General features: G+C 45.0%; 1 protein-coding gene across 6 annotated transcripts in view; it reads left to right on the plus strand.

Annotated features, from left to right (window-relative positions):
* Positions 1 to 10,416, plus strand: part of SETD2 (SET domain containing 2, histone lysine methyltransferase) — a 117,385-nt gene extending 106,969 nt beyond the window's left edge. For all 6 annotated transcript variants that reach the window (XM_051852507.2, XM_070050926.1, XM_051852508.2 and 3 more), the window contains 3 exons: positions 6,867 to 6,947; positions 9,130 to 9,231; positions 9,614 to 10,416. In XM_051852507.2, coding sequence (XP_051708467.1) covers positions 6,867 to 6,947; positions 9,130 to 9,231; positions 9,614 to 9,775 — 345 coding nt within the window. In that variant the 3' untranslated portion in view covers positions 9,776 to 10,416. The remainder of the gene's footprint in view (positions 1 to 6,866; positions 6,948 to 9,129; positions 9,232 to 9,613) is intronic.
* Positions 10,417 to 13,603: the final 3,187 nt, after the last annotated feature.

Below are 13,603 nucleotides of genomic sequence, written 5' to 3' on the forward strand. Positions count from 1 at the left end.
TACTTCTTTGTTTAACTTATTTATTCTAAGGCAGTGGTTCTCAAAGTGTAGTGTGCGGACCTCTAGGAGTTCAGTGATCCTTTCAAAGAAGTCTTAAGGTCAAAACTATTTTAATACGAAGGCATTATATGTCTTTGTCATTGTAATACATTCAGAAGTATACTATGGAATTTTCCAGAGCATATGTGACATAATCAGATACAGAAGGAAATGAGATTCCAGCTGTATTCTGTTAAGCAAAACATTTAAGGAAATTTCCAGAATGTAAAACTATGCCACTCTTACCACATTTCTTGAGTTTTGGAAAATAGTTCTTTTTCGCAAAAAATATATTGTTATTAACATACAATAGGTTTGTTAATGTTATTTTAAGAAATAGATGAATAAATATTTAATTTTTTCTTAGTTTTAATTTTTCTAATAGGAAAAATAATTTTTATTTGAAAGGCAGAGCAACAGAGAGAGAGGGAGAGACACAGAGAAAAAGCCCTGTCTGCTGGTTCACTCCCCAAAATGGCCACAAAAGCCAGGGCTGGGCCAAACTGCCGGGGCTCAGAATTCCATCTTCTTCCCTGTGGGTACAGGGGCCCAAGTACTTCTGCTTTCTTAGGTATATTAGCAGGAAGCTGGATTGGAGGCAGAGCAGCAGGAACCCAAACTGGCATTCCAGTATGGGACTCCTGCAAGACAAGTGGTAGCTTGACTTGCTGAGCCCCAAGGCCAGCCCCCCAAAATTTTGATATATGTAGATATAGATAAGAGTTTTGGGGGATCCTCAGTTTGTTGAGTGTAAAGGGATCCTGAGACCTAAAACTTTGAGAACTGTTTTTCCAAAGTTTGCACTATAAATATTTATCTTATTATAGACCGTTATCATATAATACACCACTTTTCTGTAATTGCTTATAGTATGATTTACTTTTTCTCTCATCGTAAGAAACTACTTTTATTTTGCTGCCTCTTAAGCATTGTGCTTCTGTTACTATGTTTTGTTTTTACATTTTATTAACCACAGGATTATTTTTTGATTTAAACTGTTAAAGAAAATTTTTAAACTTGCAACAGAGATCTATATTTATCCTCATATTTACCACTTCCAACACTCTTCATTTTTTCATGTTGAGTTGAATTTCCATCTGGAATCATTTAACTCTCGCCTGGAGAATGTTCTTTTAATATTTCTAGTATTTCAGATATATTGATGATGAATTCTTTCAGCTTTTGTTTGCCTGAAAAGGTATTTGTCTTATTCCTTTTTAATAACAGGCTTTATTTTTAGAGCAATTTACTTCCATTTTGGCACATCAAAATTGATCATAAAGTAAATTGAATGTAGAATAGAGATTCCAAAGTTCACAAATATCCGCCCACCACACATGCATAGTTTTCCCCACTATCAACATCTGGTACCAGAGTAGTACATTTGTTGAAGTTGGTGAATCGACCTTAACATATCATTCTCATCCAAAGTGAGAAGATTAGGATTTGCTCTTGGCGTTGTACATCTATGGACATGTATTTCCATTTCCATTTGGTAAATACCTAGGAATAGAATTGGCTAAGTCATAGGATAAATTTATGTTTACCTTTTAAAGAAATTGTCAAGCTTTTGTTTTTCAAAGTAGCTACTTCATCAGACATTTCTATCAGTAGTGTATGAAGGTTCTGTAAGAGTTTTTCTAGAAACAAGTATCGAAGGGGAAAAGTCTGTGTCATAAAGTTTCCTGCTAAAGACAACCTGGACATTCATGCTGTAGCTCAGCTTCTTAGGCTTTTGTCTCTGACTTGGTATCATTACCTTTTCTTGTATTTCAGTGAAAAAAATCTAGAGTCATTTGTTTTCTTTCAGTCTAGATGCACTTGAAGAAAGAACCAATGAGTTGTCTTCCAACCAACCATCCCCTGAAGTACAAATCAAAGATATGAGGTGTCAGTCTTTGGATCCCTTTGCATCATAGCTTTCTGTCAAAATGATCCACTTGACTTAGATAGCTAGGGCACTTCAAAAAATACCTGGAAGGCCGGCGCCATGGCTCAATAGGCTAATCCTCTTCCTGTGGTGCCAGCACCCCGGGTTATAGTCCCAGCCGGGGCACTGGATTCTGTCCCGGTTGCTCCTCTTCCAGGCCAGCTCTCTGCTGTGGCCCGGGAGTGCAGTGGAGGATGGCCCAAGTCCTTGGGCCCTGCACCCGCGTGGGAGACTGGGAGAAGCACCTGGCTCCTAGCTTCAGATCAGTGCGGTGCGCTGGCCGCAGCGGCCATTGTGGGGTGAACCAACGGAAAAAGGAAGACCTTTCTCTCTCTCTCTCACTGTCCACTCCGCCTGTCAAAAAAAAAAAAAAAAAACCTGCAAAATTTAATTACAAGATGTCTATTTTTGTGAGAAAAGATTTTGAAAGTTATGCATAGCTTTTTCACAATATGTATTTTCCATGAACTTTTTTGAATGCCCCTTATATTTGCTTCTAACTCTTCTAAGCATTTACAGTTGCATTCGTCTAGCTAGCATCTTAGAAGACAAGAATGAAAAGGATACTATAAGGCAATTCTTTTTATTCCTTCTGCCCCATTTTTTCCTCATGGCTTTTTTTTTTTTTTTTTAATTTTATTTATTTATTTGAAAGAGTTAAACAGAGAAAGATCTCCCATCCACTGGTTCGTTCCCCAGTTGGCTGCAACAGCTGGAGCTGTGCTGATCCCAATCCAGGAGCCAGGAGCCTCCTCTGGGTCTCCCACAAGAGTGCAGGGGCCCAAGGACTTGGGCCATCTTCTACTGTTCTTCCAGGCCATAGCAGAGAACTGGATCAGAAGTGGAGCAGCCAGGACCCGAACCAGCGCCCATATGGGATGCCAGCACTGAAGGTGGAGGCTTTACCTTCTATGCTACAGGGCCGGCCCCCCTCATTATGGCTTTCATTTAGATTTTGATCCCTTTGGAAAAAGACTGTTGTATTACGGTTTCATTAATTTACTGACCCTGTATGGAATATTAGAAATAGAAAAAGAAATAATACAGATCCTGATGATCCAGAAGTTCAGTCTAAGGAAATAGCCAGAGCTATAAAGCAAGAATACAGTGGGATTATTGTTAAAATAGACATATGTAGAAAATTCTTTGAGGATATTTTGATAGCAGTAGTTTGAGAAGATGCATGAGAGATGTGTATAGAAAACATCTGTGGTATTGTCTATGAACTATATTGAAACTGTTAAAAACTAAAAAAAAAGAAACACCTATATTGTGGTTGGCATTTAGCCTAGTTAAGATGCCTGCTTTCCAGAACACAGTACATGGGTTCAATTTCTAGCTCCTGTCTCCTGATATAGGCACCCTAGGGGACAGTAATGTTAGTTAAAATAATTTAGGATTTATGTATTTATTTGAAATCAGAGTTACACCGAAAGAGAAGGAAAGGCAGAAAGGAAGGGGGTCTCCTATCTGCTGGTTCACTCCCCAGTTGGATGCGATGGCTGGAGCTGTGCCAATCTGAACCCAGGAGCCAGGAGTTTCCTCTGGGTCTCCCACGCGGGTGCAGGGGTCCAAGGACTTGCGCCATCCTCCACTGCCTTCTCAGGCCATAGCAGAGAGCTGGATCGGAAGTGGAGCAGCCAGGTCTCGAACCTGCGCCTGTATGGGATGCCAGCACTTTAGGCCAGGGTGTTGACCCGCTGAGCTACAGCCCCGGCCCCCCCACTCTCCCTTTTGGGGACCTATCTCTGTCAGGTCACACCTCTCAAATCCAAGACACATGGGCTTTGTGACATGATGGTGTGTCTGTAGGTATAATAAAGAATAGAATTTGCATTTGTTGTCCTACAGTCTGTGTAGTTGCTGCAGCTTCCCAATAAGCTTAAGGCCCTTGCCATCTAAGTGAGAAAGTCTCAAAGCTTACCTTGAGTAATGTCAAAGTACTTAGTTCTTCCTTCTCACATTCAGACACATTCTCTGAGAGTTCACGAGTGGTTATGGCTGACAGCAGGGTCAACTTCTAAAGGCAGTAAGCTCTGGCTTTCAGCCAGGCCCATTGTTTGCTCTCATCTGGCCGTTGTTCACATAGACTGCCAGTGAAACCATCCATTGACTAATTCCACATGTGAGCTGTCATAGAAAAAGGCAAACTGATTTTTAGGGAAGACCTGGCAACACTTTACTTTTTTATGTATGAAAGCCTCCTCCCGTCCACACCAGTGGTTTTCTTAAATCTCCGCAATGCCGGTTGTTATACAGACTGGTGCCCCCTATCCCTTGAAGTATCCCATTTTATGTTAGGAACCATTGGCCTAGTTGAATGTTTCTTCTGGTGCTAAGAGATTTTTTAATTAGCAGTAGATTTTTGAGAAGATTAATACCACTTGGTTTTAGAAGTTCACGTGTTTTTAGAGAAGCTAAAATTCTAAATCGGACTTTGGGGAAGGTAGGTGTCCCAAGGTTTTTCATGTAAATAACTGATGCTGACCTCAGCTCTGACTCTGGCTCCTCCGCTTGACATTGGGCTTGAGTAATAAGCATTAGTCAGTTTCTGGAATTATTTCAATGCCATTTTTAGATCACAAAGAGAGGGGTTTGCAAATCTCAATACCCCTAAGAGTACTTCATTTTGGTTTATGATTTCCATGTTCTAAGTTTGGGCACTCTTCCAAAGCTCTCAACCTCATCAAGTCTGATTAAATTAGAAGGTGTTAGATGTGCGTTTGGTGCATGTAGAGAGCTTTCTGAACACGCCCTGTTCAGAGGAAGGCAAGACATTCCTGTTTTACATAGTAGCCTCATGAGGAGCCTAGTTCTTCCATAGATCCAGGATCCTTGGATTGTTTTCACACCTGAAGGAACCTTCTGATACTCTTTATTATTGCTGCTCACTTCTGAGATTTATGGGAGAACAGCTGAGTGTATATTGGGGTTTCCTTGGCTTATTCAAGCAATTCTTGATTCTTTGCTACCTGAAGTCTTTTTTTTTTTAATTTTTTTTTTTTTTAATTTTTTGACGGGCAGAGTGGACAGTGAGAAAGAGAGACAGAGAGAAAGGTCTTCCTTTGCCGTTGGTTCACCCCACAATGGCCGCTGCGGCCGGCGCACCGCACTGATCCGAAGCCAGGAGCCAGGTACTTATCCTGGTCTCCCATGGGGTGCAGGGCCCAAGCACCTGGGCCATCCTCCACTGCACTCCCGGGCCACAGCAGAGAGCTGGCCTGGAAGAGGGGCAACCGGGACAGAATCCGGTGCCCCAACCGACCGGGACTAATCCAGTGTGCCGGCGCCGCAAGGCAGAGGATTAGCCTAGTGAGCTGCGGCCCCGGCTACCTGAAGTCTTTTTCTTCTTTATTTATTTGAGAGGCAGAGAGAAAGACTGAGAGAGCTCCGATCTGCTGATTCACTCCCCAAATGCCCACAATGGCCCAGGCTGAAGCTGGGAGCCAAGAACCCAATCCAAGTCTTCCACACAGGTAACAGGGACCCAGTTACTTGAACCATCACCTGCTATCTCCCAGGGTGTGCATTAACAGGCTGGAGTTAGGAGCAGAGCTGGAACTCAAACCCAGGTACTCAAATACGGAATGCAGGTATCCCAAGCAGAGTCTTAACCACTATGCCACCTGTCCTCACTTGGGGTCTTAATTATAGAACACACCCATATTCTACAACCAGGAAAGAATAATTTAAAAATCCTAGAGCAAAACATTTGAAAATGGAGTTGCTTGTGTTTTTTTTTGGTTGGTTTTCTGAAAGCAGAAGTTGAGTCTTCTCTTTCTACCCTACCTCCTCACCCTTCCTGCACTCCCACAGCCAAAGAAAGAATGTAGAAAAATGGAAAACATGTAAAACTTTATAGGGAAGACGAGAAAGTTGATTTGTAACAGCCATAAGCCTAGGGAGTGCCACCTTTCTCTGGAGCCATTCCAGAGCAGATGGAGTTGAACAGCTTCTTTGTCACCAGGCCTTTATACTGTTTATGGAACTGAGAAAAACAGAAACTGGGGAGTATAAAATTTCTCTGAGCCTCTAGCTCAGAAGTACGCGCGCGCACACACACACACACACACACACACATATATATATATCTGTATATACTGGGAAAGGGGCCTGATGGCTAGTGGTGAGCAAGGATGTGGGGAGGTGGCCTGTGTGGCAGATGCTTTGTGTGCCAGGGATGCCTGCTTGTGGAACTAAGAAGCACCTCCCTCTAGCAGGGCTAGGAAAGTACCTAGGTTTGTCACCATCTTTCCAGCTTGGGATAGGGTGTCTTCTCTACCTTAGCATTTACTCATCCATTGACTGGCTGCATTGATCCCCATCTCCTTCCCCTTAAAAGCTTGATAGTCCCTTAGTCTTTCTATTCCTGAACTGGAGATAACCAATCTCCAAGGAGCCTCTCCTTCATGCTGAGACTGGTTTTTGTAGTCTAGCCAGCTCTGCCTTTAGAGTAACAGTGATGAGTAACCAAAGGTCTTGGAAACAGAACATTTTGCCCTTGTCTGGAATCCTGTAATGGAAGAGCTGGCAGAAGGGAAGAGCCTAGGCCTCACCTGACATTGTGAGGGGCTTAAGCTTAGAAAAGGGGCACGAACAGTCCACATCATATAACATGTTCCTCTATGGAGAGAATGACTGAAACAACTGAACACGTAAAGCTACTGAAGAACATAGCTCAACTTTGGGTGGAAGACTGGAACCCGACTTTTAAGGAGGAGGTGAGAACCAAATGACAGGATTTGAAACAGAACAACCAATTTGACTTCGGGTCATGTGCTGAGTCAAGGCTTTTAATTGGATTCTCATGTAAAGAATTAGGTATCCCAGCTGGGATAAAGGAGGAGGGTTCTGGACAGACTTCTCGTGCTAGCACTGTTGTATTTTCTATTTCTAGACATCAAAAAAGCCCAAGACAGCAGAAGCAGACACCTCCAGTGAGCTGGCTAAGAAAAGCAAAGAAGTATTCAGAAAAGAGGTAAGATCTGGTAGATGAGGGCACTAATCTCCTCAGGCTTCAACCTGAGTCCTTCCTTTTCTTGTCCTGTATATAGTGTCTCCCTTGACCAAGACAGGCGAGAGCATAAAATTTATTTAGAATTGTGAATCATGCTGACATAGTGCTTCTACCATTAAGAACTTCTCAGCCAACTCTTGTTGGCTTAACAAGAGTTCTTCTGCAGATCCATTTACCTGACTGCGTGCAGGCCTTGTTATGGCAAAAGAAAGCTTTCTGAAGTGTTGGTCTGCTTGCCTGGTATCTGTGATGTGACCCTCTAGTTGTTAGTAATGATATGTTGATGTGTTCCTTCACAACTGGGTGAGTACTTTCATATCCGCCATTTCATTTTGCCCTTGAAGTGGGCATTGTCATTCCTTATGTACAGGTCAAAGAACTGTTAACATTCAGGGAAGGCCAGTTCTAGACAAAAGACTTTGTGAATTCTGACCTTTACAGTTCAAGTTCCAGTTCTCTCTCTCTGCTGAGTCTTTTGGCAGCTACCTAACTCTTAAGAGATTGGGAGAAAGCAGCTCTTCCTTATATTGTTTGAAGTATATTTCCAGCCAACAGAACATTCAACTTCCTGTCTGACTTATGGCATCCAAATTCTTTTTTTTTTTTTTTTTTTAAGATTTATTTATTTATCTGAAAGGCAGAGTTACAGAGAGGCAGAGAGAGAGGTATTCCATCCGTTGGTTCACTCCCCAAAAGGCTGCAACGGCTGGAGCTGGGCGAATCTGAAGCCAGAAGCTTCTTCTGGGTCTCCCACATGGGTGCAGGGGCCCAAGGACTTGGGCCATCTTCTACTGCTTTCCTAGGACATAGAGAGCTGGATGGGAAGTGGAACAGCCAGGACTCAAACTGGCGCCCATGTGGGATATTGGCACTGCAGGTGGCAGCTTTACCTGCAACGCCACCGTGCCAGCCCCCATCCAAATTCTAAACTCCAGTCTTTGTTCATTGAAGAGGCTAAGATTGTATTTGAGCCAGCCATGGCAGCCATTGGAGGGTGAACCAACGGCAAAGGAAGACCTTTCTCTCTCTCTCTCTCTCTGTCCACTCTGCCTGTCAAAAAAAAAAAAAAAAAAAAAAAAAAAAAAAAAAAAAAAAAAACTGCATTTGAGGAAGCAAATCTGTAATTAAGTGGCAGCTATATGAAGAGTGGCTATGCTTAGACTGGAGGCCACTGTGTGAAGTAGCAGGCAGGACCCTTGAATCAAAACTAGTAACTGGCCAGATGGATTGGGAAGGGATATAACTTGGGGTAGCAGAATGCAGAGGCAAGAGAACAGCACCCCTTCTAGGGAGTTAGAACTAACTCCCCAGAATATGACAAGGGATGTTGGAAATGAGGCTGAATGGTGTTTTGCTGTTTCTTATAGGGCCTGAGGGTCTGTGGGTTACAACAAACTGTTGACAGGATTTTAAACAGGAGATATAGAAACATTTGACTGTATTTGGGGGATGGATTGAAAGAGGAGAATATGGAGGTCAGAAAACCTTTAAAAGACTCCTCTAAGAATAAAAACTGAGTTTCTCAGAGTCACCCAGCAGCTGTTGATTTAGTGCCCATCTTGTGATACAGCCTTGTCTCTGTGTGCCTGAAGGCTTACTGAATTTCAGGGATGGGTAGTCCTTGTTCAGTGACTGTCATTGACTTTTTTTGTTCCCTTTGAGCCCTGGCTGTTAGACCATGTTTCCATCTGCTCCCCATGGCTGTGATATGAACACAATGAAGTGCAGCACTGACAGACTCTAAGTAACCATCAAATACAAAATGCTTACAGTCCTTGGGTTGCTAACCCTCACAGTATCTCTTGGAATGCTTGCTCTGCCTACCCTTCCTCCAGGGACCACAGAACCTAGCTGCAGTCTTTGTATGCTGAGTTCACAGAATTTGTTGCTTGAAGCCTGAAGCCGATGGATCCCTCCAGCTTCTGCTGTGAGGCGTGCTCTGTCCATCCTTGGGAGCTCTTCCCGTCTCAGGGCTGACCAAGGATCCTTTTATCTTTGACTCATGGTGGTTCCACTGTTCAAAGCAGCCACCCTGAGGGAAGAACAGGGGAGGATTGGCTAGCTGCACTTGCTATGTTTTTTTGGTGTAGCTTCGTGACCTCTCCATATCTTTGAACACCATGTGCTCTTTACTCTGTCTCAGATGTCCCAGTTCATCGTCCAGTGCCTGAACCCTTACCGGAAACCTGACTGCAAAGTGGGAAGAATTACTACAACTGAGGACTTCAAACACCTTGCTCGCAAGGTACTTTCCCTTCTCTGGTCTGTCAGTGTTCTAGGCAAACTGTACTTTGTATGACAGCCATTTTCACTGTAGGAAGTGTGATTTACCTTGCAAGATCCAGGACTGGGGATGCAAGAACTGCCAGGCTGTGATTTGGGGTGGAGGGGCCCCTTACTTGAGAGCCATATTCTCTAAGAAACTTGGAGAGCGGAGTTTTTCCTTTCTGGTAACCTCAGTTCCAGCCTGTTCCAAACTACCCAGTTATTCAACTCTGAGTGTTTGTGAAAAGCCCCAGAAGCAGCAAGTTGGGTTACCACCTCTATCCTTCCTCCCCCAACCCCCAGATCATAGATCATTTCCACTCTAACTGTTGGTTGTATTTTTCTTCCTGTGCCCTGGACAGCTGACTCATGGCGTTATGAATAAGGAATTGAAGTACTGTAAGAACCCCGAGGACCTGGAGTGCAATGAGAATGTGAAACACAAAACCAAGGAGTACATTAAGAAGTACATGCAGAAGTTTGGGGCTGTTTACAAACCCAAAGAGGACACTGAATTAGAGTGACTTATGGGGCCGGGTGGAAGAACAGGTGAATCAGGTAGCACAGACTCTGGGAGAACTCCCACGGGCCTCTCTGCCCCACCCTGTCAGGGCTGCACTCCTGATGGCACTGCCACCCTGGAGGATGCAGACCTGCAGGTGTCAACTGAAAGCCACAAAAGTGAGCTTCATCTGCAACAAATGATCCCTCTTGTAAGCTGTTGGGTTGTGCTTAGAGGCCACCAGAGGCAAGGGTTTAGGGAAGACCCTGGCCAGACCTGACCCCACTCTAACCTGGGTCTCCTCCTTGGCGGTGCTGTCAGCGCACAGACCCATGCGCATCCCCACCCAAGACCCTAAACCCTGATGATCTGTATTATATTTTAATGTATATGTGAATATATTGAAAATAATTTTGTTTTTTTCCTGGTTTTTGTTTCGCTTTTAGCCTTTACGTGCTAGGATCACAGGAAGACTTTGTAAGGATGGTTTAAGTTCTCCTGCAAGGTTTAATTTGTTATCATGTAAATATTCCAAAGCAGGCTGCCTTGTGGTTTTGGTCAGCCTTGTGCTATGTTGATAAGATTGATTTACTGCTTAAAATCACTTTACTTTATCCAATTTTTACTGAACTTTTTATGTAAAAAATAAAATCGATTAAAGAACTTGGTATGTGTGTTCCCTAAAAGTTAAGCAAGCATGTTTGTTTGTAGTCCTTCCCCTGGAGAAAGAGGAGATGGTGGTTACTGATGTGTGAAGTCCAAGGTTAATCCCTGCTATTGGATTTTTGTCACAGACCTTGTTCCCCACAAGTTCCATCTATGATGGAGGCAGCCATTTGCCAGATAACTAATACTTGTGGGCTTGGGATCTTGTGGCTGTGCTCAGGGATTGTATCAATTTGCACAAGCTTTCTAGAGCAAAGGAAGTGTGATCTGAGACCTCATAGGGATTGAACTTCTTTAATAGGTCATTCAAGAAACGGGTAAATGGGGGCCAGCATTGTGGCGCAGTGGGCTAAACTGAGTGCTGGTTCCAGTCCCAGCTACTCTGCTTCATCCAGCTCTCTGCTTAATGCACTGGGAAAGCAGCAGCAGAAGGCCCAAGTCCTTGGGCCCTGCCACCCATATGGGAGACCCAAATGGAGCTCCTGGCTTCAGCCTGGACCAGCCCTGACCTTGTGACCATCCGGGGAATGAACCAGTGGATAAAAGGTGTGTGTAGGTGTGTGTGTCCATTTCAAATTAAATATTTTTTAAAAAATAAAATGAAAACAAGCAAATGTATCTTCCCCTTAATACCTCCTGCCTGGAGAGACACATTGGACCTCTTCCCTCCAGATACTTGATATCTCTGAGCTCACTGATAGATTTTATTCCCTCCTTCTCTTCCTTCCTTTGTGGTTTTTTTTAAAAGATTTTTATTTATTTTTTTTTACTTGAGAGGTAGAGTTGCAGACAGTGAGAGGGAGAGACAGGTCTTCAGTCTGTTGGTTCACTCCCCAGGTGGCTGCAACGGCTGGAGCTGCGCTGATCCGAAGTGAGAAGCTGGGAGCTTCTTCCTGGTCTCCCATGCGGGTGCAGGGCCCAAGCACCTGGGCCGCCATCCACTGCCTTCCTGGGCCACAGCAGAGAGCTGGACTGGAAGAGGAGCAGCCGGGACTAGAACCGGTGCCCATATGGGATGCCGGCGCCGCAGGCAGAGGATTAACCTACTGCACCATGGCACTGACCCCCACTTCCTTCGTCTTTTTATTCTTTTTTCCTCCTAGCCCACTGGAACGCTCAGTTGCTATTTGGAATCCCTGAGCTTGGACACTTGGAGGGATGACAGCGGAGGAGTCCTATAGAAGGGACACAGTGCACAGATTGTTGTGAGAATGGACATCTCTGGGAAGATGCTGGGCTCAGTGATGGGTTGGTCGTCTGGGCAGTGAGGGCCAGGAACTTCAGGCCACACTGGAATTTATTTTTGCAAAGAGGCTGGTCCCATATCTCTGCAGCAGTTATTTTTCTCACTGTAGCAGTGCCCTTGGGGAAGAGGTGAAGCCAGGCTAAGGCTTGCCAAATCCTATGTAGAGCAGGCAGAAGTCGGAGTACCCACTCGCTGCTGGGTACTACACTGAGACTTAGAGCTCAGATTGTGCTCATTTAATCATTTTGTTTTGTTCTTAAGATTTATTTATCTATTTGAAAGGTAGAGTTAGACATCTTCTACTAGCTGGTTCACTTCCCAAATGGTCCCAATGGCCAGGGCAGGGCCAGGCTGAAGCCAAGAGCCAGCAGCTTCATCTGAGTATCCCCTGTGGGTCCAGGGGCCCAAGTACTAGGGCCATTTTCTGCTGCCTTCCCCAGCACATTAGCAGGGAGCTGGATAGAAAGTGAAGTAGCCAGGAGTTGAAGTGGCACCCATGCGGGAAGCCTGCATCAAAGGCAGCAGCTTAAACTCTGTACCACATAGAATCCTTACAACCCTGAGGCAGAGGGATCAGCACTGACAGTGAGGAAACTGAGGCTCAGTAACTTATCTGGTACCTTAGTGTTAAAGGAATTTTTAAGATCATAATAATTAGAGGTGTTATATTTAACCTTACTCATACAGTTGCCTCTTGGTATCCATGTAAATTGATTCAAAGACACATACCCCCATATACTAACATCTGGGGCGATTGATGTCCCTTATTTAAAATGGCAGTGGGGTAGACATTTGGTGTAGCACTAAAGATGCTACTTGGGACACCTGCATCCCCCTGTCAGGTACTCTGGTTTCCAATCCAACTTCTTAACAGTGCACATCCTAGGAGGCAGTAGCTGATGGCTCAGGTACTTAGGTCCCTGCCATCACATGTGAGACCCAGAGGTAGGTTTGCAGTACAGGGTGTAGCCACTGGAACTCAGAATCATGTCATACTTGGGGTTATGACCCAAAGCTCTAAGTTTCAGATTTTTTTTTTTTTTTTTTTGGACAGAGTGGACACAGAAAGGTCTTACTTTTTCCGTTGGTTCACCCCACAATGTGAACCAGTGCGCTGTGGCCGGCGCACCACGCTGATCTGAAGCCAGGAGCCAGGTGCTTCTCCTGGTCTCCCATGCGGGTGCAGGGCCCAAGGACTTGGGGCATCCTCCACTGTACTCCTGGGCCACGGCAGAGAGCTGGACTGGAAGAGGAGGGACTGGGACAGAATCTGGCGCCCCGACCGGGACTAGAACCTGGTGTGCCAGCGCTGCAGGCGGAGGATTAGCCTAGTGAGCCGCGGCGCCAGCCTAAGTTTCAGATTTTTCAAGGAAAGTTAGGCTGTCTTCCATTAAAGGGTAGTGGCCAGGGAGCGGTCAAGTTTCAGATAAGACATGTTTGAAGAGATTCTGTATTTATCTCTGTTCAAAATCTCTTCGCCTTGGGGCCAGCATTGTGGTGTACCAGATTAAGCCACTGCTTGGAATACCTATATGCCAATTTGAGTCCTGGCTGTTCTACTTTTTTGACAGGCAGAGTGGACAGTGAGAGAGAGACAGAGAGACAGCGAGAAAGGTCTATCCTTTGCTGTTGGTTCACCCTCCAATGGCCGCCGCGGGTGGCGCGCTGCGGCCGGCGCACCACGCTGATCTGATGGCAGGAGCCAGGTGCTTCTGGTCTCCCATGGGGTGCAGGGCCCAAGCACTTGGGCCATCCTCCACTGCACTCCCGGGCCACAGCAGAGAGCTGGCCTGGAAGAGGGGCAACCGGGACAGAATCCGGCGCCCCGACTGGGACTAGAACCAGGTGTGCTGGTGCCTCAAGGTGGAGGATTAGCCTAGTGAGCCGCGGCGCCGGTCCTGTTCTACTTTCAATCCAGCGCTCTGCTAATGTGCCTGG

This window comes from Oryctolagus cuniculus, chromosome 10, assembly GCF_964237555.1.
Source record: "Oryctolagus cuniculus chromosome 10, mOryCun1.1, whole genome shotgun sequence".
NCBI lineage: Eukaryota > Metazoa > Chordata > Mammalia > Lagomorpha > Leporidae > Oryctolagus > Oryctolagus cuniculus.